Raw genomic sequence first — 25,649 nt, forward strand, 5'->3', positions numbered from 1 at the left:
ACTGCTGAGAGACTCTGAGCACGCTCTTGAGCTTTGTAAACTTAAAATAATTAAAGGAGCACACAGGGATTCCCAAATAAAACAAACTGATCCACATTTTTGCGAAACCTTCACAAGAAGTTGACTGTTTTCTTTAATAGGTTAACTTTTTAAACATTCCACAAGAGGAGGTGCCTGTAGGTTCTTCTTTTAAAAACAACAACTTTTTGGGTTTTATTTCTCTCTCTCTCTCCATTTTTCATTTCAGATTTAAAGTGAATCTTAAGAGACCCTCACCATCATGCACAATAAGAGAATGTGTCAGTGTTCCAGAGTTCTTCATTTTATCTGTAAAATGTGACTTTGACAGTATGGCGGGTCCTTATCTGAGAGATGTTGTTTGCAGATGACGCAGCCTTGACAGCACACTCTGAGGAAGCTCTGCCGAGACTTATGGACCGTTTCACCCAAGCCTGCAGGGAGTTTGGCCTTACCATCAGCCTGACGAAGATCAACAGCATCCTGGGACATCTGAAGTGGTAGGTGGTTCTGTCTACCTGGCTTCCACCATAACCAGCAACCTATCTATCGATGCTGAGCTGGACAATGTCACCCATGACACAACACTCCCCATGGTGCAATAAATGTTGTGATGTGGCCAATGTCATTTGTAGAGCAAACAGATGCACAGAACCCAAGGGTGGTGTTGTTTAGGCATTTAGATGGATAACTTTTGACAGCTTACCTGGATGAGAATGAAAAGCTACACCTACCATAAATTAGTGCAACAGCCCCATCTGGACTACCTCTGACAAGGTTGGAAGAAACTGAAGATACGACGTCAATGGCAGAGAAAAATGCAAGCCCCAAAGTGCTCGTTTTCATGTGATCTGATGCATAACAGCAGTGACCAGAGGAGGAATGACTGCTGGGAGGACTGCAGAAAGAAGATATGACATGAAACACCTGCCACAGCACAACTGGACACCTTCATCTGCCCTGGCTGCAACAAAACATGTCTCTCCTGTAACAGTCTCTACAGCCACAGCAGTGGCTTGATACACACTCACATGCAGAGAGTTTTCTGATGCTTTCTCCGCCCTGGATTGGGCACATGGGTCTATAGAGTAGCCAATCAGGGGTCAAAGCAAGAACAGGATGTCATCACTTAGCTAGTACAAATTTGGTATCTGGTGATATTACAGCAAACAAGTGAGGCATGCAAGAATGACGGTGACACTTCCTAGATGAGTCACATGGGTGATCCCAACCAATTGGCGAGCATGACACCTCTATTGTGTTACGTAGCCAAACACATCTGATTATGTGATATGTGATAACATTACTAAGGGCGATGGAGGTAAATTCGAAGTGTTGCAAAGCCACATCTGAAAGATCCCCACCTGGCTGGCAGAAACTGAAGATGTGGACTCAGAGGTAGAGGCATATTCAAGACCCGAGTGGGGGCAAATTAAAAGAGCAGGCAAACCATTTCCCAAGGGCTTACAGAATAATATTCCATGTGTTTTGAAACACTGATGAAAAAGATTCGGATGAGTCACCTTTATTTACTCACTGCTTCTGAATTTTTCAAGGCGGCATAGCCTTACAACGGATCAAGGAGGTTTACAACTTCCGAGCCACCCCCTTGATCACCAAAAATGCCTGTCTCATGACCACAGCCCTGAGCCCCTGCGTGCCGGTGGACATCCCTGGCTGCCCTCAGGGCCGATTTCATCGCCGTGTCAATCCAACCATGTGGCAAAGCCGTGTGCTCTCCGGCAAAATAGACCCTCCCCTCCTTGCGGGCGAGGGCCTCTGCGTGTTCGCTCAGCTGGTAAGGCCTGAAGAGGGTGAAGGCCCCCATGGCGTGGGGGTCCAGGCTCCATTTTTTGACCACCCACCTGCTGCAAAGACGCCTCAGCTCTTCCAGGGGGCGCCGGTGGATCGTGGACAAGTCCCTCAGAACCACCTCGACAGCCTGTTGGGGGCTGAGGGGGGTGAAAAACTCCGAGTCGTCCCCGTAAGTCTGGGAGCCCAGGATGACCCCCAGGCCGCTGGAGAAGTTGCGGCTGGGGTATGTGGTGATCCTGGAGGGCAGGTCACTGGTGGAGGTTCCACCGTAGATCTCTTCCCCTTCTTCCTCCCAGAACTTCTTAGCGCAGGCCAAGGCCACTTTGGTGGCTCCCGTGGAGCGCAGAGAACGGAGTGCCTGGGTCTTGGCAGGCGAGAGGGGAGGGTGGAAGCGGATGAGGCGTGTGGCCTCTGCTGTGGATGTGACAATGACGTAGTCAGCCAGGATGGTGCCTGACGACTCCAGGGAGCTGGAAGGATGGTAGAGTACCGAAACTGTGTCCCCTTCTCTGTGGATCTCTGTCACGGTGCTGTTGAGCATCACTGCGCCAGCTGGGAGGGACTGGTGAATGGCCCTGGGCAGCATATCAAACCCACCAGTGATCTCATCATACCTGGAGATCAAGAAAAGGCTGGAGAAGTCATTTCTGCTAGACATGCTCATCCAACTACCAGGAGAGAGAGAGTGTGTGTGTGTTTATTTATTTATTGAATTGATGTACAGTGGAATGTTGGTTCTCGAACTTAATTCGTTCTGGAAGTCCATTCAACTCCCAAAACGTTCGAAAACCAAGGCCTGGCTTCCTATTGGTGCAGGTGCACCCGAAACAATAGTCGACAGCTGCATCAGCCGTATGGCTTCTGAAAAATCTTCAAAAACTGGAACGCTTACTTCCGGGTTTTCGGCGTTCAGGAGCCGATTTGTTCATCAAGGAAGCCATTTGAGAACCAAAGTTCCACTGTACCGCCCTATACCTGCAGGTCTCAGGGTGGTTCACAGAAAAGATCACAATAAATAAAATCTAAATAGGAACAATAACCCAATAACACCCCCCCTTCCCAAAAAAAGAGCCACATTTTAAAAGGATATAGGGATGTCCATCAGGTCAACCAAAGGACTGGTTAAGAAGGAACGTTTTTGCCTGGTTAAAGAGGAGCATTTTTGCCTGGTGCCTAAAGGTGTATATAGTGAAGGCGCCAGGCAAACTTCCCGGGGGAGACCATTCCACAGATGGGAGCCACTGCAGAGAAGGCTCTGTTCTCGTGTTTCCACCCTCCGGACCTATCAAGGAGGAGGCACACAAAGGAGGGCCTCAGAAGATGATCTCAGGGTCCAGGTAGGTTCATATGGAAAGAGGCAGTCCTTCAGGTATTGCGATCCTGAGCTGTTTAAGGCTTTATAGGTCAAAACCAGCACTTTGAATTGGGCCCAGAAAATAATTGGTAGCCAGTGCAGTCGGACCGGGATCGGTGTAATATGCTCAAACCGTCTTGCTCCACTGAATTCTGCACCAGCTGAAGTTTCCGAACCGTCTTCAGAGGCAGCCCTACGTATAACGCATTGCAGTAATTATGAGCTATTGTGGTGCAAAAGATAAGGAGGGTGTGCGCTCATTAGTCCCACGCATGAGGGTAGGGGAATGGGACTCCACACTCTCTGATCCTTCTACCCGTTCCCACGTGTTTAGCAGATTACTGAAAAGGAAATTCCCCTTCATGGGGAATTTTCCTCAGGGAACCGGCACCTATGCAACCGGCCTTCATTACCTCTTTTCACGGGTAAACAGGAAAACTTCTCGGAGGAATTCAGTGAAACTGCGGGAAAACTCTGCGCTCAGGTTAATCAGGTCTCCAATCATTCGGACGGCTGCATGGCTTAGATTTCCCTTTTCGATCAGATATGCCTGTGAAGGTGGCAGAGTGTATGAGGAATAATATGGCTGAACTCAAGTGGAGACAGTCCACTCTCTTGAAAGGTGAAAATCTGTGGAATTTGAACTCATTGTGTCCTATAGATTCTCTTTCCCTCTATTGGCTGCAATGTGACAAGGCTTTTGTTTTGCTTTTTGCTCAGAGACGTAAATACCACTTTGAGGGTTTCCTTTTGCTTTTACACTCCAGCAGTATATACATGTTATTAAATAAATAAATAAGAGCTGGGGGGGGGAATATATGAATGTGAAATATTGGTAGAGCTTAAACCAGGGGTCAGCAAACTTTTTCAGCAGCGGGCCGGTCCACTGTCCCTCAGACCTTGTGGGGGGCCGGACTATATTTTGAAAAAAAATATGCATGAATTCCTATGCCCCACAAATAACTCAGAGATGCATTTTAATATAAGGACACATTCTACTCATGTAAAAACACCAGGCAGGCCCCACAAATAACCCAGAGATGCATTTTAAATAAAATAACACATTCTACTCATGTAAAAACATGCTGATTCCCGGACCGTCCGCGGGCCGGATTTAGAAGGTGATTGGGCCGCATCCGGCCCCCAGGCCTTAGTTTGGGGACCCCTGGCTTAAACGCATATTTGCCTAAAATTCAAAGACTGTCGTATATTCTAAATTAAAAATAACTAAACTGACATCTTTTGAAAACCTTTTTCCAAATTTCAACATACACGTTTTAATGTCAAAACTCAAATGATGAGTTTTCCTTTCAAAAGCTCAACAATTTTCCATCCCACTTCTCAATGCATGAGTTCTACTGTTGTATTCCAAAATCCAAATTTCAGACTTTAAAAAAATTGTACTCTAGACTTTGAAATTGAATGTTTAAAAATGTTTAAATCGAATTCAATTAAACAAACAAACAGGCATTTTTTAAAATTGCAGTCGTTATACACGTGGTGGCACTCTGCTGCCCCCTGGTGGCAGAAATGCAAGGTTTTGCAAACCTAAATGAACTTGGGCTTGTCATTTAGTTTGGCCAGAACAGACTCATATGAAATAAAAAAAATTCCTTCAGTAGCACCTTAAAGACCAACTAAGTTTTTATTTTGGTATGAGCTTTCGTGTGCATGCACACTTCTTCAGATACAGTGAAATGGAAGTTTCCAGGCACTTATGTAGAGAAGGGGTGGGGAGGGGTGGGGATGGGGAGGGGGGATCACTCAGAAGGGTGGTGGAAATGGGTGATTGACTGACTGATAGCTGTTGATGACCGCAAACGACTGCAAATGGTTTTGCATGAAAAAGCAAGGGTTGAGATGGCTGAAGATCGCTTATCATGTATAATGAGATTATACATGATTTTTTTTATTTTACTTCGATCCAGACCAACACGGCTACCTACCTGTAACCAGACTCATATGAATTATGAATGGAGAGGTCTGCACTTAAAAGTGCCAAACCAGACATGGAACTGCCACTGCTCTGTGTCCCTTTGCTATTTCCAACAACGTGCATTTTCTTCACCCCTTCACCCTGACAGCCAGTAAAGTGAGGTGGGGCTGGAGAGATGCAAATCACAGTGATCTTTCATTGGACACAACATTTGTTTTACGTTGCTACAAGGAAGAGCAAAGCACCATCCATTTCCATGTCTTGTGTAACATCAAATGTGGCTCTCAATTCCACAAAGTAATGTAATATATATAAAAAGAGGGAGAAGCAGATCTGTGCCACAAACAGCAAATATCACCCACGTATATCCATAGAACTGAGCACCTTGAGAGAATAGGCATCGTATTTTTCAAGCACGTGGCTGCAGTTTGATCTCGTCAAGTCCTCTTCTATCTGATGGGCACAAACAAAGACAGGTTATTGTAGGACTATCCTTGAATGGCAAACCGTGTCCTCCTTTTCTCCCCATCAACCTCAGGTTTAGAGGAGGAGGAGGAGGAGTTTGGACTTGATATCCCGCCTTTCACTCCCCTTAAGGAGCCTCAAAGTGGCTAACAATCTCCTTTCCCTTCCTCCCCCACAACAAACACTCTGTGAAGTGAGGGGGGCTGAGAGACTTCAAAGAAGTGTGACTAGCCCAAGGTCACCCAGCAGCTGCATGTGGAGGAGCGGGGAAGCGAACCCAGTTCACCAGATTACAAGTCCACTTGCTCTTAACTACTACACCATGCTGGCTTGAACAGAAGGTTAAATTATTATTCTTGTTGTTGTTATTAAGTTAGACTTATATACCACCCTTCAGCCAAATAATCGCATAGTTTACAACATAAAATAAAATAAAATAAAATTTTTCAGTAGCACCTTAGAGACCAGCTACGTTTGTCATTGGTATGAGCTTTCGTGTGCATGCACACGAAAGCTCATACCAATGACAAACATAGTTGGTCTCTAAGGTGCTACTGGGGGGGGATTATTTTGTTTCAACTACGCCAGACCAACCCAGCTACCTACCTGTAACTAAACATAAAAAAACCCAGCTTCAGCCTTGTATACATGGAGGAGCATCTTCACTTGCACTGTCCAGCCTAGACACTGAGATCCAGCTCTCAGGGCCATCTGGTGGTTCCTCACTGCAAGAGGTGAGGTTACAGGGAACCAGGTAGAGGGTCTTCTTGGTAGAGGGCCCTCTCATCAAATGTCAAACAGTCACAGCTATGTGATTTTGAAAAGACATCTGAAGGAAGCCCTGTTTAGAGAAGTTCTAGCTCTAATTGAATTGTCACTGTTGGGACCTTCTTACATTTCACTTCCCTCTGGCAACACTGTGTACAACTATGTCCCTTTACGGGCCTGTGTTTGTGTGTGTGTGTGTGTGTGTAGGGTTACACTTCACACATCCGATGAAGAGGACATTAGCACACAAAGGCCGATGCCGCACTAAAATGTCTTTCAGATGCCACTGGTCTCTTGGCAGTTTTTGCTGCAGCAGAGCAGCACAGATACCCCTCAGGCAGTCTGGTATGGCTCCCTGCTAACCTGATGGCAACTGTGTTCACAAAAACACATATGTAGGCACACACTATCTCATTTATTTCATAAAATTTATACACTGCTTGATGGTTTAAAAACAACAACAACACCTCAAAGCGGTTTACAAAAAGAAACTCACCGGTTTCAACGCTTCGTAATACAGCTCCACAGCAGACTTCCCACGTTCGGAGGGACCTACAGGGTATCTCAGAATGTCTGGATTCTTCTCCACCTCTTTGACTCTGGCTCGGATATTGTTCACCAGGTACCAGGCGTTGCCATTGCCATCTGAATAATGGTTTAATTTCAGGCCATATTTTGCAACATATTCCCGGACAATTCTGCATGGAGGTAGAGAGAGCCAGTGGGCGGATCAGAGGGGAAGAGTAGGAGGAAGGGTGGTAACAGATGGGAAGAATGGGTATTAAACATAAAGGGGTGTGTTTATTATGCTATTAGTCTTTGATTTCATGTGTTTAGTTTTTCTACATAGTTCGTTCCCTTATTGTGCCTCCTGTTCCATTGCCACAGTGTACCAGGGTTGATGTCTGGCCCATGTCCCACCACAGACTTTACTGTATAGGGTAGAGAACTTTGACAAGGAAAGGGTTCAGGAAACTTCCTCAAAGAACCACCAGCATCTCATTCACAGGTTGGTCCAGATCCATGACAGGGCCTTTTCAGTGGTGGCCCCCAGGTTGTGGAATGTGCTACACATCGTCAAAGTGGGATTTGAAAAGGTTCCTGCTTACACAGGAATTTGGTGTCTGAAGAATACTGTTCCTGGGAATCTCAAGATGGATGTGTGTTTTTCACTGCAGTTGCTTTTAGAAGGTTTAAAATTGTAACACCTTTTAGATGTTTTTAATTCTTTTTTAGAATGTTTTGATCTGTTTTATAGCATTTCTCTTTGTTCCTGTTTTTAAATGGTATACATGTTTGCCACCCTGGATTCCTTAGAAGAAGGGCAGGATATAAATTCAATAGACAGGCAAAACAAATCCCAAAGCAATCCCAAACATACCAGAGGCCTTCTGACAACACATGTCTGCCACCATTCCCTGCAGTATCTCTGTCTTCCGAACCTCCCAGAAGCCAAAGACTTTAAAATAAGGTGAGGGCCCTTTAACTACCCACCCAGCACCTCTAGGCTGGCAGAGCCTACCAGGTTTGATCAGCCCACATGAGGCTTCCATTGGTACTAGCTCTCGGCACAGACAACATTTCAGGTAGCCGCTTGCCTTAGCAGGACTCATTGGAGCTGTCCAATGTGCTGAAATCACTTCCCCTGGGAGCTTCCCACTCCCACAGAACTGGACAGTCGCTGGCTAGGTTTCAACCTGGAGAGTTGCCTTTTAATTCTGCTGCTGGAGCAGGAGATGAAATGGATGTGGCTTCTCCCCCGCCCCCATTATCCTCCCACCCCTGTTATCCACCCTCGTCTCACACCTGCTGTAACAAGCTGGATCCCAGCAGGTGGGAAAGGGTGTGGACGACAAGACTAGGGGAAAACAAAATGGGGAAGCCCCAACTGTCTCCTGATTCAGGAATGGAAACAAAGTTAAAAGGGGAATATCTCTACCTTCCCCTTTTAACTTTGTTCCCCTTTGTTTAAAGGGGGAATATCTCTAGCTTTCCTGCCAACCTAGCAGTTTGAAAGCACGTCAAAGTGCAAGTAGATAAATAGGTGCCACTCCGGCGGGAAGGTAAACGGCGTTTCCATGCGCTGCTCTGGTTCGTCAAAAGCGGCTTAGTCACACTGGCCACATGACCCGGAAGCTGTACGCCGGCTCCCTCGGCCAGTAAAGCGAGAGGAGCACCGCAACCCCAGAGGCGTCCGCGGCCAGACCTAATTGTCAGGGGTCCCTTTACCTTTATCTCTAGCTTGCAACTTGGCAATCCTATGGCCTGTTGCTGGAGCAATCTCTGTCTTTCTGTCTGTCTGTCTGTCTGTCTGTCTGTCTGTCTGTCTGTCTGTCTGTCTGTCTCTCTTTTTCCCAAAAGCTGGTTCCAAATATTCTGTCACACTCTAGCATGACCAAGAAGCACGACCCCAGAAACAAAAAGGCTGAATTCATAATGGCCGGGATCAGCAAGAGATAAGGCACAGGTTCAACTCCTACCCAGTTGTGTCAGTGTACCTTTGCATCCTGACATATGGGGGAATGGCTGTCATCCATTCCTATGAGGCAAAGGTAAGGTGCTACATTTGGGGACACGATGAGACTGAGAGCAGCACATGCCCTCTCCCTCTGAATCTGGACACTCCACTTCTGCTGACTTTGATCATGCAGGGGAAGTTGTAGTGCGGAAGAGCTAATGTGGTGTAATGGATAGGAGTGTCGAACTAGGACCTGGGAGACCAGGGTTCAAATCTCCACTCAGCCACAAAGTTCACTGGGTGATCTTGAGCCACTCACTGCCTCTCAGCCTAACCTACCTCACAGCGTTGTTGTGGGGATTAAATGGGGAAGGGGAGAACCATGGAGGCCCCTTTGAGCTCATTGGAGGAAAAGGTGGAGAAAAGACAGATGCAAATAAATGAATGAATAAAGTATGCAATGAACATTCAGGAAAAAAAAATTCTGACAGTAAGAACTGTTTGACAGTGGAACAGACTCCCACGAGGGGTGGTGGATCCTCCTTCCTTGGAGGTTTTTAAAACAGAGGTTTGGATGGCCATCTGTCATGGATGCTTTAGCTGAGATTCCTGCATTGCAGGGGAGTTGGACTAGATGACCCTTGGGGTACCTTCCAACCTAAGATTTTGTGACCACAGGGTCCCCTAAAATTACAATGCCTCCCATCTCTGCACATGCGGTATGACATGATGACAAGCATTTTACCATCAGACTCATTTCAGTTTTGTTCTTGATTTTGTTCTCATCGAGTTGCAGAATTGTAGAGTTGGAAGGGACCCCAAGGGTAATCTGCAATGTAGGAATCACTGCTAAAGAATCCCTCTGCTTAATAACCTACAATGAACGAGAGTCCACCACCTTCTGAGATTTTTTACTGTCAAACAGCTCACCATCAGAAAGTTCTTCCGAATATTTAGTCGGAATTTCCTTTCTTGCCATCTGAATCCATTGGTTCAGGCCCTACCCTCTGGAGCAGCAGGAAACAAGCTCATTTCACCTCCTATGTGACAGCCCTCCCTCTGTTTGATGGTGGCTGTCATACCAACTCTCTTTTCCCCCATCAAATGTTATCAGTCACACACCACCATGGGAATATCACTGCCCCTTCTCACCTATGGCTGAAAGGCAGGTGCCTCGGGCCCAAATCCACATACCAGCCCCCCTCAGGATCACGGTAAGTCTCGATCCTGCCTCCCACGCAGCTGCTGGCTTCTAGAATTGTCACCTGGGTGGGGTGGGAGCAAAGAAGAACTATAATTGCAGTGGTTGCAAAACGCCTCCACTGAACAATGTTGAAGAAGCTGCCAATGGGAAAGGGCCAAAGTGTTTGTTTTATGAGAATACCCAGTCCAAGATTTATAGTCCTGATTATAGCAGCTTTCCTCAACCTCCAGATGTTGGACTGCAACTCCCATCAGCTCCAGCTAGCATGGTAAATGGTCAGGGATGATGGGAGCTGTAGTCCCTGGAGGGCTGAAAGCTGAAGGATCTGTCACTGGCACCTTATTCTAGGCAGGTTAAGCAAATTATATCATACCAACTGATTCAGGTGTCAGAGATGTCTGGTGACTCATGCTCAGTCATTCATTCATCTCCGGTGAGTTTGTAATGAAGACTTACAAGCCTTGGATATTGGCTGTTGCCTTTCAGAGGTTGCCGCCACATTGGATCTGCTGGTGTTATTCTTATTCAAGGGCAGTTATTAATTTGCTCTCAGATTTGTTGTTGTTGTTGTTTAGTCATTTAATTGTGTCCGACTCTTCGTGACACCATGGACCATAGCACGCCAGGCACTCCTGTCTTCCACTGCCTCCCGCAGTTTGGTCAAACTCATGTTCGTGCCTTCGAGAACACTGTCCAACCATCTCGTCCTCTGTCCTCCCCTTCTCCTTGTGCCCTCCATCTTTCCCAGCATCAAGGTCTTTTCCAGGGAGTCTTCTCTTCTCATGAGGTGGCCAAAGTATTGGAGCCTCAGCTTCAGGATCTGTCCTTCTGGTGAGCACTCGGGGTTGATTGATGGATAGCTCTTAGATTACTTAGCCTGAATGTTCAACCTGTTAAGTTTGCCTGGAAATTACACTGTTGAGGAATGCTCAATGCCAGTACTGGCGACTGGCAAAATGGACAAGCTCAGGAGTAAAATCTGCTCTCAGAATGGACTTAGGCTGGTGGCACTGAGGGCAGAAGAAATGGACCCTGTTTATATCTTATTGAAACACAAACTGCAAGAAGCATATTTCTGTAGAAGAAGCTACTAGAGAGCGGGACTGTGCAGATTCAAAATGGCCAAGTCTGCAGGAACATCAGCTTTGAGTTCATTGAGTCGGAAGGACCGGGCAGCGTTCCTCAGACTTGCAAGCACTGATTGGCATTCAGCTGCTGCTGAAGTTTGGGTTGTATTGTGTAGGCTCTTCTTCGGTGGTTGGGGCAGACTCCCCTTGGGAGGCACAGAACAGCTGGAAGGGTGCAGATGCCAACAGTGTTGGCTCTGGATTTTGAGGGCTTGTGGGCAAGACTCCTCTAGCTCCTCGCAGCTTTCATCACCCGCTGATTCTCCTCATCACCACTGCTGCCATTGGCTTGCTTGCTGGGGAGGAAAGCCAATCAGCAGGCAGTGGCCACTGCTGCTCTGCCTCCCAGGCGCCACTTTTCCCTAAGGTGGATGCCTAAAGGCAGTTGTCTTCAAGTCGGGTGGGGAGCCCTCTGCAATTGCTGCTTTGTTTCAGTGGAGTTTCCCTGTACAAGAGCAAGGTCAATGTTATGCACTAAGCTTGGATCCTAGAACAATAGGCAGGTAGGATCCTAGAATGCAACAACTGATTGGCTTGTAGGAGCAGCCCAATCAGACCCCAGGAGGAAGTTAATCAGCCTGTTAGGCTGGTAGGATCATAGAATGCAACAACTGATTGACCTGCAGGATGATGATTTATTTATTTATTTATTTGTACCCCGCCCATCCGGCTGGGTTTCCCCAGCCACTCTGAGCGGCTTCCAACAAAGATTAAAATACATTAAAATGTCACACATTAAAAACTTCCCTAAACAGGCCTGCCTTCAGATGTTTTCTAAATGCCAGGTAGTTGTTTATCTCTTTGACCTCTGATGGGAGGGCATTCCACAGGGTGGGCGCCACTACCAAGAAGGCCCTTGGCGCTGGACCTCAGTGTCCGGGCTGAACGAAGGGGGTGGAGACACTCCTTCAGGTATACTGGGTGGAGGCCGTTTAGGGCTTTAAAGGTCAGCTCGGAAACGTCCTGGGAGCCAATGAAAAGACCAATTAGGCTCCAGGAGGGAAGCAGAATCAGCCAGTCAGATGGGACTCATTGTGTAAACAATGTATATAGAAACCTGAGGTTTTGGGGGAAACTCATTCACTGTTTTACAAGCTGCAGTAAAGAGCATGAAATCACTGCAGGACTCCAAGTATATTTCAGTCAAGCTTCTTCCACTTTATCTGGGGAAGGGGCGTGGCTCAGCAGCAGTGCATCTCCCTTGCATGTAGAAGAACCCAGGTTCAATTCCCGCCATCTCCAGATACAGTTGGGAAAGACTCTCTGTCTGAAATATTGGAGAGCCGCTCAGTAAACAATCCTAAGCTAAGAGGACCATGGGTCTGGTTCAGCATAGGAAAGCTTCCTACGCTCCTTTGTCTGCAACTTCAGAGATGACTCTTCCTTTGCTCTCCTTTCTAAGGTCAGTGCTGGATTAGTGCCCTGATCTACAGATCTTTTGCACACACCAGGATGCACACAGACACCAGTGTGCAAGGGGCTTTGCATGCTCTGCTGCGTTACAGGTGTCTGGTCCTGGGTTAGGAGGGCAGACAGCAGAATAAATTTTGGCAGGGGGTCGGAGCTAGCTCCAAAACAAAATTGAGAAAAACAGGTCACGAGACAGGTAGGTGAATTCTGTTCTGCGGCCTGTTGCTTTCAATCAGCTAGCATCTTGAAAACGTCACATTCTGGAGGAACTGTTTGTCAGAGATTAACCCAAGGTCCCTGAGGGAAAGGTCTGTCTTTCTGGTTATGATTACAGCTCTGCTTCAGAACGGATGCACCTGTATAAATAAAGCCACAAGATCTGACTCATTGGCAACTGCTCTGTTGGGAAACCAGAGTGCTGTGCCTTGGTTAGCTCCTTGGCAAAGTGTCAACCGATTTGGGGTCGAAAATACATGGGTGATCCTGACATATTCTGGATCCCCAATCCCACGCATGGCATAGGAAGCTGCCTTTATACTAAACCAGATGCAAGCCAGCCAAGCAAAATCACTCAAGGGGTGGGCAATGCAGGGATGTAGCCGGGGAGAGTTTTGAGGGCCAGGTGTAGAAGCCTGGAGGGCCGCATTCCACACCTGGGCCATCTACCTTCCCCAGTCTCTTGAATATGTCTTGCACATTGTGGCACGGCAGGTCACCAATAAAACAGAGGCTTGCAAGATTTGCAAAAACAAAAAAAAGTGATCATGCCTGCCATCTACATATTTAATTGCCTGGCGGTTTGTGCAACTGCACACTCCGCGGCCCACCCAGTTTTTTTTTTCATTTGTTTTTCATAAGCTTGCCCTGCAGCAGAAAATAGTAATTAAGTCCTGCCAGGCAGACGGGGAATCTAGGCTGAGTGAAGCTCTTGTTTTTCTAGTACTCGCACCTGGGTCTCAAGTGGAGCCAGCAAGAGGCGTAAGTCCCTGTATCCTGCGACTGGAGTCACCCAGCCCCTGAAGCTGCCAAACTATGCTGAGGAAAGCGATGCTGTAAGACAGGGGTGGCTGTTGTGGTATCCTCCAGATTTTTGGAATACAACTCCCATCAGCTCCCAGCCAGAGTGGCTGATGGTCACAGATGATGGGAGCTGTAGCCTGGAACATCTCTAGAGTACAACGTTGACAGGTGCCACCATGCTGAAAGCTGTATATGCCGTAGAGCAGGCACGTCCAACGGGTAGATCGTGATCTACCGGTAGATCACTGAATGTCTGTGGTAGATCACTGGTAGATCACTGGCTCCCCCCAAAGCAGCTCAACAACTTTAGCTCCCCTAAAAAAAAGCTCAACATTTTTGCCCTGCACCCCCCAAAAATGTGGCTTTCCTCCACCCTAAAAGAAGGTCAACAACTTTGACCTGAACCCCCAAAAACAGGGCTTTCCTCCTCCCTAAAAAGCTCAACAACTTCGACCTGAAACCCAAAAAACAGGGCTTTCCTTCATAGTAAAAGTTCAACAACCTTGACCTGAACCCCCCCCCCAAAAGGGGGTAGGTCACTGCCAGTTTTTAACTCTGTGAGTAGATCGCAGTCTCTTGGGAGCTGGCCACCCCTGCCGTAGGGACCATATCATTATGCAAGAAAGGCTATCCTCTGCATTCTCAGGCACTAGAAAGCGGGGGGGGGGGACTTTTTAATTTCCCACAATACTGTGGAGGGATGCTGTGTCAGGAGCACTGTGGGAAATTAAAACAGCAGCTCCCAAGCCCAGTCGTCTGGAGCAAATGTTTGTCTAAATGGGAGCTCAAGGCAAGGATCAATTATCGTCTCCCTTCCAGTTTGCTGTGTCCCCAGCATCTGTCTGAAGATGCCATGAGTCAATGTCAGGCTAGGCTTGGTACTTTGAAATGTATACCTGGCTCTATAAAGACCAGGGCTTGAAAACTAGAAGACAGTCTCAGGAACACACATACCATTCCTCTCCTATTCCCTCAACCCCTTTTGAGGACAAATTCTCCCTTGTTGCCTTTAACCAGTGCTTTTTTCTTAAAAAAACCCCCAAACAAAACAAAAACCTCTCATTTTCCTACTCATATTGAAATACAGTGGTACCTTGGGTTACAGACGCTTCAGGTTACAGACTCCGCTAACCCAGAAATAGTACCTCGGGTTAAGAACTTTACTTCAGGATGAGAACAGAAATTGCGTGCCGGCGGCAGCGGGAGGCCCCATTAGCAAAAGTGGTACCTCAGGTTAAGAACAGTTTCAGGTTAAGAACGGACCTCCAGAACGAATTAAGTTCTTAACCCGAGGTACCACTGTACTGCCCTTCAATGAGGCCAAACTTAGATTCACAAAATGTTTAGGGGTATGCGTAACCCTGCGTCCTCCCAGAAAATCATAGAATCATAGTGTTGGAAGAGACCACAAGGGCCATCCAGTCCAAACCCCTGCCAAGCAGGAAACACCATCAAAGCATTCCTGACAGATGGCTGTCAAGCCTCTGCTTAAAGACCTCCAAAGAAGGAGACTCCATCACACTCCTTGGTAGCAAATTCCACTGTCGAACAGCTCTTACTGTCAGGAAGTTCTTCCTAATGTCAGAAAGTTCTTCCTAATGTTTTGTTTTTTTAAAAAAAAGCACTGGCTTTAACCATGGTTTACCATTACATATATGCCAAGGTTAGCTATGGTTCAGGTGCATTCCCGGTGCTAACTTTAACCATGGTTTGCAAGAAATCAGGATTACATCTGCACCAGGCCACACTGGAAGCAACCCCTAGGGATGGCTAAACGACAATCTATATTTCATACACTTCCATCGTTTTCTTTTCCCGGCTTGCAAACCAGTGTGCAGAAACCATTGACCCAATTTTTAAAAATAATTTGGTAGGGCCACTCTGGTGTTGCTTCAGAGGCTGATCAGCCTGAAACACTGCCTTGTGTCTTTAAATCCAGTCATCCTGAGCGAGACAAGAGTTTGGGCAAGGTTGGCTGAAGATTGTGAATCAAGGGGGCGGGATTTGGGCTTGACTTACAGGGAAGTGGGCAACCAGGGAGAGGGCCTTCTCGGTAGTGGCACCCATCCTGTGGAACACCCTAACACCAGATATCAAGGAAAAGACATCTCTGAAGGCAGCTCTGTATAGGGAAGCTTTGTAATGTGTAATGTTTCATTATGTTTTTATATACTGTACATTGGAAGCCGCCCAGAAGGGCTGGGGCAACCCAATCAGACGGGCAGAGTACAAATAAAAAATGGCTATTATTATGCAACCCCTACCTCACCTGCCCTTGCTTCTCACCCTGCCAATGCCTCCCCTTCTCCTTGGCCCCATCACCTTGTGTCCAGCGTCCAGCAGCACTTTCCCAGCTGTAAGTCCAGCAACCCCGGCTCCCACAATCGCAATCCGTCTTGGTTCTTCAGTTTTGCCCAACCCACGCTTCGCGATATCCAGCAGTCCCTCATATTCTGGATCCTCAAAACATCTCTCCAAGGGGCTGGACGTGCTCTTCCGCATCAGGAGCAGAGCAGCAAGGCCCAGAAGCACTAAGAAGACACACAAACACCAACAGCCTAAGAACATAAGAAGAGTCTTGCTGGATCTAGCTTAATTACTGTAGAAATTGGAGTTCTTAGTGAAGTCCAGAAATAAACAGTAAATTGCAAGAACTCGGGCCAGGAGGAAGATGAATTTCAAGTAAGTCTTCAAAAGGCTTTATTTATGTAATGATAAGATGAATTCAAATAGGAATCAATTCCAGTATGATAGTGAGGCAAATAAATATAAATTCCAGTGAAAAAAATCCCAGGACAAGGCAAACATACTTGGTACGCTCTGACCATTAAACATTGCTGATGAAGAATTGGCGAAACAGGGCCTTGTCCTGGGATTTTTTCACTGGGGTCTAGTTTAATGGCTTGATTCTTCAACATCCACTTTGTTGGACTGGTCATGTTGTGCGGATGCTTGATGATCGTCTTCCAAAGCAACTATATTCCGAACTTAAAAATGGAAAGCGTACTGCTGGTGGTCAACAAAAGAGGTTTAAAGACTCTCTCAAAGGCAAATCTAAAGAAATGTAGTATAAACACCAACAACTGGGAAACACTGGCCTGAGAGTGCTCCAGTTGGAGAACAGCCTTTACCAAAGGTGTCATGGACTTTGAAGACACTCGAACTCAGGACGAAAGGGAGAAACGTGCTAAGAGGAAGGCATGTTTGGCAAACCCTCACCATGATCAACTCCTGCCTGGAAACCAATGTCCCCACTGTGGAAAGACGTGTGGTTCCAGAATTGGCCTCCACAGTCACTTACGGACTCACTGCTAAAACCGTGTTCATGGAAGACAATCTTACTTGGCTACAAGTGATCCCCAAAGAAGAAGAGTGGCTTGTTCTAACAGTGGCCAACCTGTGGGAAACCTACAAGCAAAGATGTGAGGGCACTTTCCTCTCTCTTCTGATATCTGTCAACCACATGAATGCCCACGCCAGATAGCTCTTCATTGTCAAAGCTGACACTTACTGTAGTTTCCTGGGCTCCGAACACCTGCACACACCAGCCTTGCATCTAGGCAGCTATTCTACGCTCTATGGAGGAGTTGCAGGGCCACGCCCCCTTCCTTCATTGGCTTATGCACCTCCCCACGACAGGCTGCACACATGCAGCCAGAGACTACGCCTGTGTAGAAGCTGCCTCTGTTCTTCCCACTTCCGTTCTCTCCTGGTTCTGGGAGACAGTGGTGCAGGAGAGGGTCGGGAAGCACCCGGCCCTTCACTTGCCTGACCTGCTTCTTCCTCTTCCTCCTCCAGCTCTGAAGCTTCCCCTGCCTCCGATTCTCGCCTCCTGGCTGGTACAGGTCCCCACAAATCCATGCCCCCCTCTCCCAAGTCACACTCCAGACCTGGTTTCCCCGGGCACCACCTAGCTGCTGCTGCTTGTTTGTTCTGCGGGGTCTTGGTTACTCCCCTCTAAGAAGCTCCTCTGCTTTGAGGATTTGCTTTTGCAATGCACTGCAGTGGCCCTCTTTTGCTGCTGAGGGAATGGGGTTCCTCACTACAACAGCCACCACCACCACCACCAGCAGCAGCAGCACTTCTCAAGAGCCATAGCACTTTCAGGGTTGATCTGGGATGCAGTTGGACAAGTGTTTTATTGAACGGTGTCTACCCCTTTGCCAATGAACACAGCACTCCTTTCATTTCGTGCTGCAAGTCTCCAGTAGTTGGTCCACAAACCGGCAACTGAAACAGGAGCTGAAACTCGCTTGCCTCGGTATGACTCAGAGGGTTTCTCCGGATTGTTTGTAGTCATGATGAGGGAAGCCACAGTGTATGGTGGGTTGAGAGATCAGGAGCTACTTCTGGCAAGCAAAAACACTTTGTCCTTCGAGCCGGAATCGAACCAGCGACCTAAGGATGGCTTGGCTGAGCAATCTACAGTCCTCCGCTCTACCAGCTGAGCTATCGAAGGAACAAGCCCAAAGCTTTGCCTTGTTCTTTTTAACTTGGGATGCGGCTTCCTTAAAAAAGAAAAGAAAAAAAAGGCAGCAATTGGCCTGCAGGGCATGGAACTGGAATTTCAATGAAAGCTTCCATATATTCCTTGAGAAACCTTGTCACATAGCCATGACACTGCAGAGGCAACGGTGGCAGCTGCTGCTGATGGATGACATCATCATAAGATGCACATTGAATGCAAGTTAAGTCAATGAACTGAGATGAGGGGGCCCCCTTATAACAGAGATGGGGAACCTGTATGCCTATCCAGAAGTTGCTGAACCTAATAGCCCCAACGGGCAGGGATGATGTACAGTCCAGAAACATCTAGAAGAAGTGTGATGAACCTTTGGTCCCCCAGATGCTGCTGAACTACAACTCCCATCATCCTTGTCCATTGGCCATGCTTGTTTACACTGATGGGAATTGTAGTTTAGTTGCATCAGGAGGGCCAAAGGTTCATTCACTCACTCATTTTATTTGTATGCCATTTTTACACACACACACACACACACACACACACACACACACCACATGCTCGAAGCAGCTTACAACAAGGAATGCATTACAGCAAGGGATATATTTGAAACAAACACTACAAAAACAATTCTCCCATACCTGATCTAAAGGAGAGAAGTTGTCTTCTCAGGCCCAAAAGGAAGGGGTGGAGATTTACCTTGGTCTTTTATTTAAAAAGCCTTTCACGTTCCAACACAACAGCCTGCTAACCATTGTGCTGGCTTCTGCCAAAGCAGTGACTTAGTTTAAATCCAGCCCAGCATTTTTAAAGGTTATGCTTGTGGGTTTTCTTACTATCTTTTTAAAATACTCATTTTACATCCTTAAGATATCAATGACTTCCCTTCTTCTCTTTCCATGGTTCATTTTACATATCACAAATCCCTGCATATTTTACAAAAACTATACCATTCAGTATTTCATTATTGCACCCATCTAAACTTGTCTACGCTGTTTAATTTATCTTAACGCTGCCATTAGTTCTCTTACTATCGCTACCTGTAACAGAAAAGTGCCAAGACCATGGGAGCCACAAAGGCTGCTGCTCAGAAGCAAGAGGTATCAATATGCTAATGCAGGGATAGGCAACGTGGTACCCTCCAAATATTGCCTGACTACAACTCCCAACAGTGCCAGCCAAGCTGGCCAGCATTCAGGCCTGATGGGAGTTATAGTCTAATAACATCCGGAGAGAACGTTGGCCCTGTCTGTGCCAATGCATAAAGGGCCTGCTCTCTGGTCACATGGCTGGTACCTTTGGAGAAGGACCTTGCCAAAAGCTTTTCAAAGCAGCCCACACATACTGTACCTGATCACTCCTACATACGGTTTAAGGAAGTGATCGAGCAACTCACTTTAGCTTAGGGGTCAGCAAACCTTTTCAGCAGGGGGGCCAGTCCACTGTCCCTCAGACCAGCTGGACTATATTCTGAAGAACAAAATGAATGAATTCCTATGCCCCACAAATAACCCAGAGATGCATTTTAAATAAAAGCACACATTCTACCGATGTAAAAACACCAGGCAGGCCCCACAAATAACCCAGAGATGCATTTTAAATAAAAAGAACACATTCTACTCATGTAAAAACACACTGATTCCCGGTCCGTCCGCAGGCTGGATTGAGAAGGCGACTGGGCCGAATCTGGGCCCCGGGCCTTAGTTTGCCTACCCATGCTTTAGCTCTTAGGCTTGCTGGTGGAGAGGCAGGAAGCCTGGGGAAGGCATTCAAAGGGAATATCTCCCACTGAAATTCCAGTTCCATGCTCAGCAGGTGCCACACCCACAGTTAAAAGGTGAGGCATAGCACCCTAGGCTTGTCCCTTCGATAGCTCAGCTGGTAGAGCGGAGGACTGTAGATTGCTGCCAAAGTCATCCTTAGGTCGCTGGTTCGATTCCGGCTCGAAGGACAGATTTTTTTCCCCCTTCTTGTTCTTGCCATATGCACCAGCGAATCACACAGTAAGAGAATATTTGCATGCAGTGCTGAAATTAGTAGTTTGTGCTTTATATTGGCCCGTAATGCGAAAGTTCGAGCCTGTGTTGGCTAGCATCTCTGTTTTCAGCATTGTGCTCCCAGAGAAACGGTGCCAAGCAAACTCGAGTGGGTTTTTCCATCTCATGTGTGAAAAATATATTGGACATATGCCAACTTCTTGTTACTGAAGGTTAATGCATCCAAGCCTGTTTCATCTATTGGCAGTCGAATCAACCCTGGACTGAAAGCTTTCTTGAAGGCCATTTAAAACATCTCTCTCTCACACACACACACGGAGGGATAGCTCAATTGGTAGTGCATGGGAATCCTAAACTCAGGGTGGTGGGTTTGAGCCCCACGTTGCACAAAAAAATTATTGCATTGCCGGGGATTGGGCTAAATGATCCTCGGGGTCCTTTCCAACTGTACGATTCTATGACAATCGAGCCTGAATTTGTCATTAAATATATGCTCAGTAGCGGTGACCTGACTGAAAACAACTGTTCCCCTCCCCACCCCATTATGTTGCCACAGCAATAGCAAAAGAGGCAAGCTGCTTTTTAAACCAAGAAAGTGGCTTGCCTCTTTGGCAACAGGATATGCTGCAGCCAAAATACTTAAAAGCCAGCTACAGCTGCTTGCATAAATATTCCTTGTATGTGCCTATAAAATAAAAATAGAATAAAAAATAATTTATTATTTATACCCCGCCCATTTGGCCGGGTCTCCCCGGCCACTCTGGGCGGTTTCCAACACACATCAAAATACATTAAAATATCACAAATCCCTAAACAGGGCTCCCTTTAGGTATTTTCTAAATGTCAGGTAGTTGTTTATCTCTCTGACCTCTAATGGGAGGGCATTCTACAGGGTGGGTGCCACTACCGAGAAGGCCCTCTGCCTGGTTCCTTGTAGCCAAAATGTAGTCCAAAATTACTCTGAGGCTGTGCACCTGGTCCTTCAGGGGCACAGTTACCCCATTCAGGACAAGGGAGTCCCCCACACCCACCCGCCCCCTGTCCCCCCAAAACAGTACTTCCATCTTGTCAGGATTCAACCTCAATCTGTTAACCGCCATCCATCCTCCAACCGCCTCCAGGACATTCACCGCCCTCACTGGTTCTGATTTAAAAGAGAGGTAGAGATGGGTATCATCCGCATACTGCTGACCACCCAGCCCAAACCCCCTGATTATCTCTCCCAGCGGCTTCATATAGATGTTTAAAAGCATGGGGGAGAGGACAGAACCCTGAGGCACCCCACAAGTGAGAGCCCAGGGGTCTGAACTCTCATCCCCCAACACCACTTTCTGGACACGACCCCAGAGAAAGGAGCGGAACCACTGTATAACAGTGCCCCCAGCTCCCAACCCCTCTAGACGGTTCAGAAGGATGTTATGGTCAATGGTGTCAAAGGCCGCTGAGAGATCCAGCATACTTTCTTCATGTCACATACACCAAAATCAGAAGGACTGAAAATACATTCCACAATTTTTTCTGGATCTCTCTCTCTCTCTCTCTCTCTCTCTCTCTCTCTCTCTCTCTCTCTCTCTCTCTCTAATTTATATATATAATTAGGTATCAATCCTTGGTGAAGCGGCAGCCCCAAGAAGGCAAGCGAGCATACTAGAGGTTGGGCAGGATGAAGTTTCTGGAGTTCAATATCAAGCAGTCTCTGCTTAATAAGAGTAAAGATATATGAGTCCTCATATGTCAACAGGGAATCCACTGAGAAGCCTAGTTGCCTGAGTTTGTTGGAAATATTAGAGAACCATATACAGCTATAGTTGTCTTTCAGAAGATAGGATATCAGGCTATCTGGATCAGTATTAAAATGAATTTTTAGTCAATATTTAAAAGTAATGATCCAACCTCTTGTCTCAAGAAGGTGTTGGCCCAATTCTGCACAGATAGCCAAGTATGGCACACATTTTGGTACTCCAAGGATTTGCCGAAAGAAGGATGATTGGACTCCTTCTACTTTGTTGTTAAGCTGGATATCCATAAGAGGATCCCGTATAGAAGCTGGGAGGCGGATTTTGCCTTTGCTGCAGGTACAAATTGATTCCCACCAAGAAAATGAAAGCGCTTGATTTGTGCAACCGAGCATCTTGCTAAATTAATTGTTCTGTTGCGATGGGTCACCCATTTTAAGTTATAGTGAAAGGTGACACCCAAGTATTTATAGCATTTAACTTGCTCCATTTTTGGGGTTCCAATCGACCAATTGAATGGACGCCAACTTTTAGAAAAAACAAGAATCTTTGACTTGGAGTAGTTAATTGCTAGGTGATTCACTTCACAATAATTGGAGAATGCTCTTAAATATCTTTGTAGCCCAACTCTGGAATAGGAGAGGAGAACAGTATCGTCTGCGTACAAGAGGGTAGGGATTGCTTTGGTATCTAGTCTGGGAGGGTGGCCATTTACAGCAGATAAATGTTGTTTCATATCATTTAAGAATAGGTTAAACAAGTGTGGGGCAAGTATACAACCTTGTTTAACCCCTTTAGTGATCGTGAAGCTGGTAGATAAATGACCATCAAGGGAAAACTTCACCTGACCTTTAGTGTTGGAATGTAGCTTTTTAATCAGAAAAAGTAAGCGGGTTTCCATCCCAGAAGTTTTCAATTTATCCCATACTAGACCTCTTGGAATTGAATCGAAAGCGCACTTTAAATCGATAAAGGCCACATATAGCTTCCCCTTATCCGATTTCGTGTATTTTTCAGCTAGGGATGCCAATAATAGACAATGGTCTATTGTCGATTTATGTTTTGTAAAGCCAATCTGTTCAGGACCAATAATCCTTTTCTTTTTCATCCAATCTAATAAGTATCTCTCTAAGTGTTTTGAGTAGAGTTTACATATGGTAGATAATAAACTAATAGGTCGATAATTACATGGCTGCTCAGTGTCACCTTTTTTCTATATTGGAAATATTATGAACGTCAGCCAAGAGTTCGGTACTATTCCTGTTTTATCAATAAGCGTGAACAGATTAGTGGTTCAGCTCTTGCTGAGGGATGACTTCCCCGAAATTACCAGAATTATGGCCCACAACTTGTCCAGAATTTATGTAATTAAAATCAATACATCTAGCCTTCAACAATGTTAGCTGAGGATCTTTTGTGTGCCTTTTCCTCCTCCTGCTCTCCATTATTTCTGTATGATGTAGAGTTACTATTTATACTAATGACCTATATGTTTTGTATGTTTTGTTCTTGTTTTTATATTTTATATATATGCCAATAAAGGTGTTGAATTGAATTGAAAATATATTTAATTTATTAAAGCTTTATTGCAAAACAATTTACATGCTACATAAAAAACAACACAGACCGATACCATACCCTCATAACAACTAAACACTAACAACATATAGTTTGATATCATGCACACTTTTGACGTCCAATTCATCTCATTGTACTTTTTACACATTATTGGTCTATAAGCACTTCCTTGTTTTTTAACAGATACACATCAAAGGTGATTTTTGCTTTTTTTATTTTCCATATTCAATCTAGATTCAATCTAGACCTGTCGGGAGATTTGCATTTTCACAATACTTTTTTAGATGCTTTAAATATTGTCCAATCTTTACTCACTTTCTGGTTTGAGTTTCCTTTTAATCTCCTAGTCATTTTCGCAAGTTCTAAATATTCTATCATCTTCGCCTGCCAGTCAACTTTTGTGTATATTTTACTTTCTTCAGATTGTTTTATTGATGTTTTATTGATGTTTTAATATTCTGTAAACTGCTATGAGATTTTTCTTAAAAATATGAAGCAGTATAGAAATGAAATGCAAAGAAATAAATGGTAATAGTACAGTCATACCTCGCTTTAAGTACGCTTCGGTTTGAGTACTTTCAGTTTAAGTATTCCGCGGACCTGTCTAGAATGGATTAATCCACTTTCCATTACTTTCAATGGGAAAGTTCGCTTCAGGTTAAGTATGCTTCAGGTTTAGTACAGAGTTACGGAACCAATTGTGTACTTAAATCAAGGTACCACTAATAAACTACAGTTCACAGGATTCTTTTTCTTTGGGGCGGCGGGGCAATCTTTAAACACACGGTACACGCAGAACTTCCATTCCCTCTAATGCCCATTTCCACAACTAGAGGTTTCAGTACTTTCTGTTTTCCTTCCCTTCCCTATTGGCTCAGTGACGAGAAGAGAAAGGGTTTGCCCACATACCTCCTTACCACCTTAGTCACCTGACATGCTTACCCAACCTGCCCATGGTGCTTGGGCTGGATCCCCCAAAGCGACGGCTGGTGCAGAGAAGAACCAGGGCCGTCTCACTTTCATTCACGGATGCCGACAGGTTCTCTTTAGCCTTGCCTGATAAAGTTGCCTTTCAACTTTAGCACTCTGAGGCCTTGAGCACCTGGACTTTGGGAGACAAACAAAAAACCCAAGATCAGCAAAAGGGGGAAAGTGGGGAGGCAGCAGAGGATCAATAAACCACTGGCCAGAGCAAAGGTGACAGAGAGCTTCAGCGGAGGTCAGAGTGGCTACTGTGGATTAACCCCTTCCTTCCCACACTGGAGGGGGGAAGCAGCTGCCATGCAAGACCATAGTTGCGGACTTCCCAGAGGAAGAAACAGGATGCTGGTCATTTGGTCTAGCAGTAGGAGTATGGTCGTTTTTGGCCACAGGGGATCATCGACTCCTTACTCCTTTGTTGTTGTTTAGTCGTTTAGTTGTGTCCGACTCTTTGTGACCCCATGGACCAGAGCACGCCAGGCACTCCTGTCTTCCACTGCCTCCCGCAGTTTGGTCAAACTCATGTTCGTAGCTTCGAGAACACTGTCCAACCATCTCGTCCTCTGTCATCCCCTTCTCCTTGTGCCCTCCATCTTTCCCGACATCAGGGTCTTTTCCAGGGAGTCTTCTCTTCTCATGAGGCGACCAAAGTATTGGAGCCTCAGCTTCAGGATCTGTCCTTCCAGTGAGCACTCAGGGCTGATTTCCTTCAGAATGGATAGGTTTGATCTTCTTGCAGTCCATGGGACTATCAAGAGTCTCCCTCCAGCACCATAATTCTCTGCTTTATTTTATTTTATTTTTTAATAGTAAGTTTTATTAGTATTTTCCACACAACAGAAAAAAGAAAAATATCAATACACAAAACACAAAAAACAAGCATATGAAAAACAAATCCAAATCTTACAAATTAATAATATAAACACTAAAAAGGAAAACAAACATTGACTTCCCCCAATCCAACAGCACCTCCTTTACCTCTCATTGTATCTTCCTGTTTTCCTGTTTTCCTTATCCTCTGAATCCTAACATCGATATAAATCCCTCTTTCTCATCCTTTCATTTCACAAGGTTATTCCAGAGTCAGCCAGATTTCTGTCCTCAAACCTTGACTTTTAAGGTATTCGTTTCAGCACTCCCATTCGCTTTTCACTTCACTTCACTTTTTGGTTTTTGTCTTATTATATCTGTCAATTTGGTTAACTCTAAATATTCTGAAAGCTTACATAACCATTCTCCCCTAGTGGGTAACTGATTCCCTTTCCAATACTTAACCACTTATTGTGTGCAGTGCATGCACACTTCTTCAGATACATTGAA

At 45.8% G+C, this 25,649-nt stretch overlaps 1 protein-coding gene, 1 long non-coding RNA gene and 2 other non-coding genes across 4 annotated transcripts in view; 2 read left to right on the plus strand and 2 right to left on the minus strand.

Annotated features, from left to right (window-relative positions):
* The window catches only part of LOC148687012 (uncharacterized), a 16,230-nt gene extending 11,425 nt beyond the window's left edge, over positions 1 to 4,805 (plus strand). The window contains exon 2 of the long non-coding RNA XR_015948304.1: positions 248 to 4,805. This is a non-coding gene — a long non-coding RNA (uncharacterized LOC148687012). The remainder of the gene's footprint in view (positions 1 to 247) is intronic.
* On the minus strand, positions 1,586 to 24,442 carry LOC118080102 (L-amino-acid oxidase-like). Its single transcript, XM_088662690.1, has 7 exons — positions 24,291 to 24,442; positions 15,898 to 16,106; positions 9,967 to 10,079; positions 6,853 to 7,054; positions 5,508 to 5,576; positions 3,601 to 3,737; positions 1,586 to 2,465 (listed from the first exon to the last, which is right to left on the minus strand). Exons 1-7 carry the CDS (start codon positions 24,301 to 24,303, stop codon positions 1,586 to 1,588), a joined length of 1,623 nt encoding a protein of 540 aa, XP_088518816.1. The 5' UTR covers positions 24,304 to 24,442.
* Positions 17,946 to 18,034, minus strand: TRNAY-GUA (transfer RNA tyrosine (anticodon GUA)). Its single transcript is given in 2 exon segments — positions 17,946 to 17,981; positions 17,998 to 18,034. It is a non-coding gene; the product is annotated as a tRNA-Tyr (tRNA).
* On the plus strand, positions 19,901 to 19,988 carry TRNAY-GUA (transfer RNA tyrosine (anticodon GUA)). Its single transcript is given in 2 exon segments — positions 19,901 to 19,937; positions 19,953 to 19,988. It is a non-coding gene; the product is annotated as a tRNA-Tyr (tRNA).
* Positions 24,443 to 25,649: the final 1,207 nt, after the last annotated feature.

This window comes from Zootoca vivipara, chromosome 2 (assembly GCF_965207765.1).
Source record: "Zootoca vivipara chromosome 2, rZooViv2.hap1.1, whole genome shotgun sequence".
Taxonomy (NCBI): domain Eukaryota; kingdom Metazoa; phylum Chordata; class Lepidosauria; order Squamata; family Lacertidae; genus Zootoca; species Zootoca vivipara.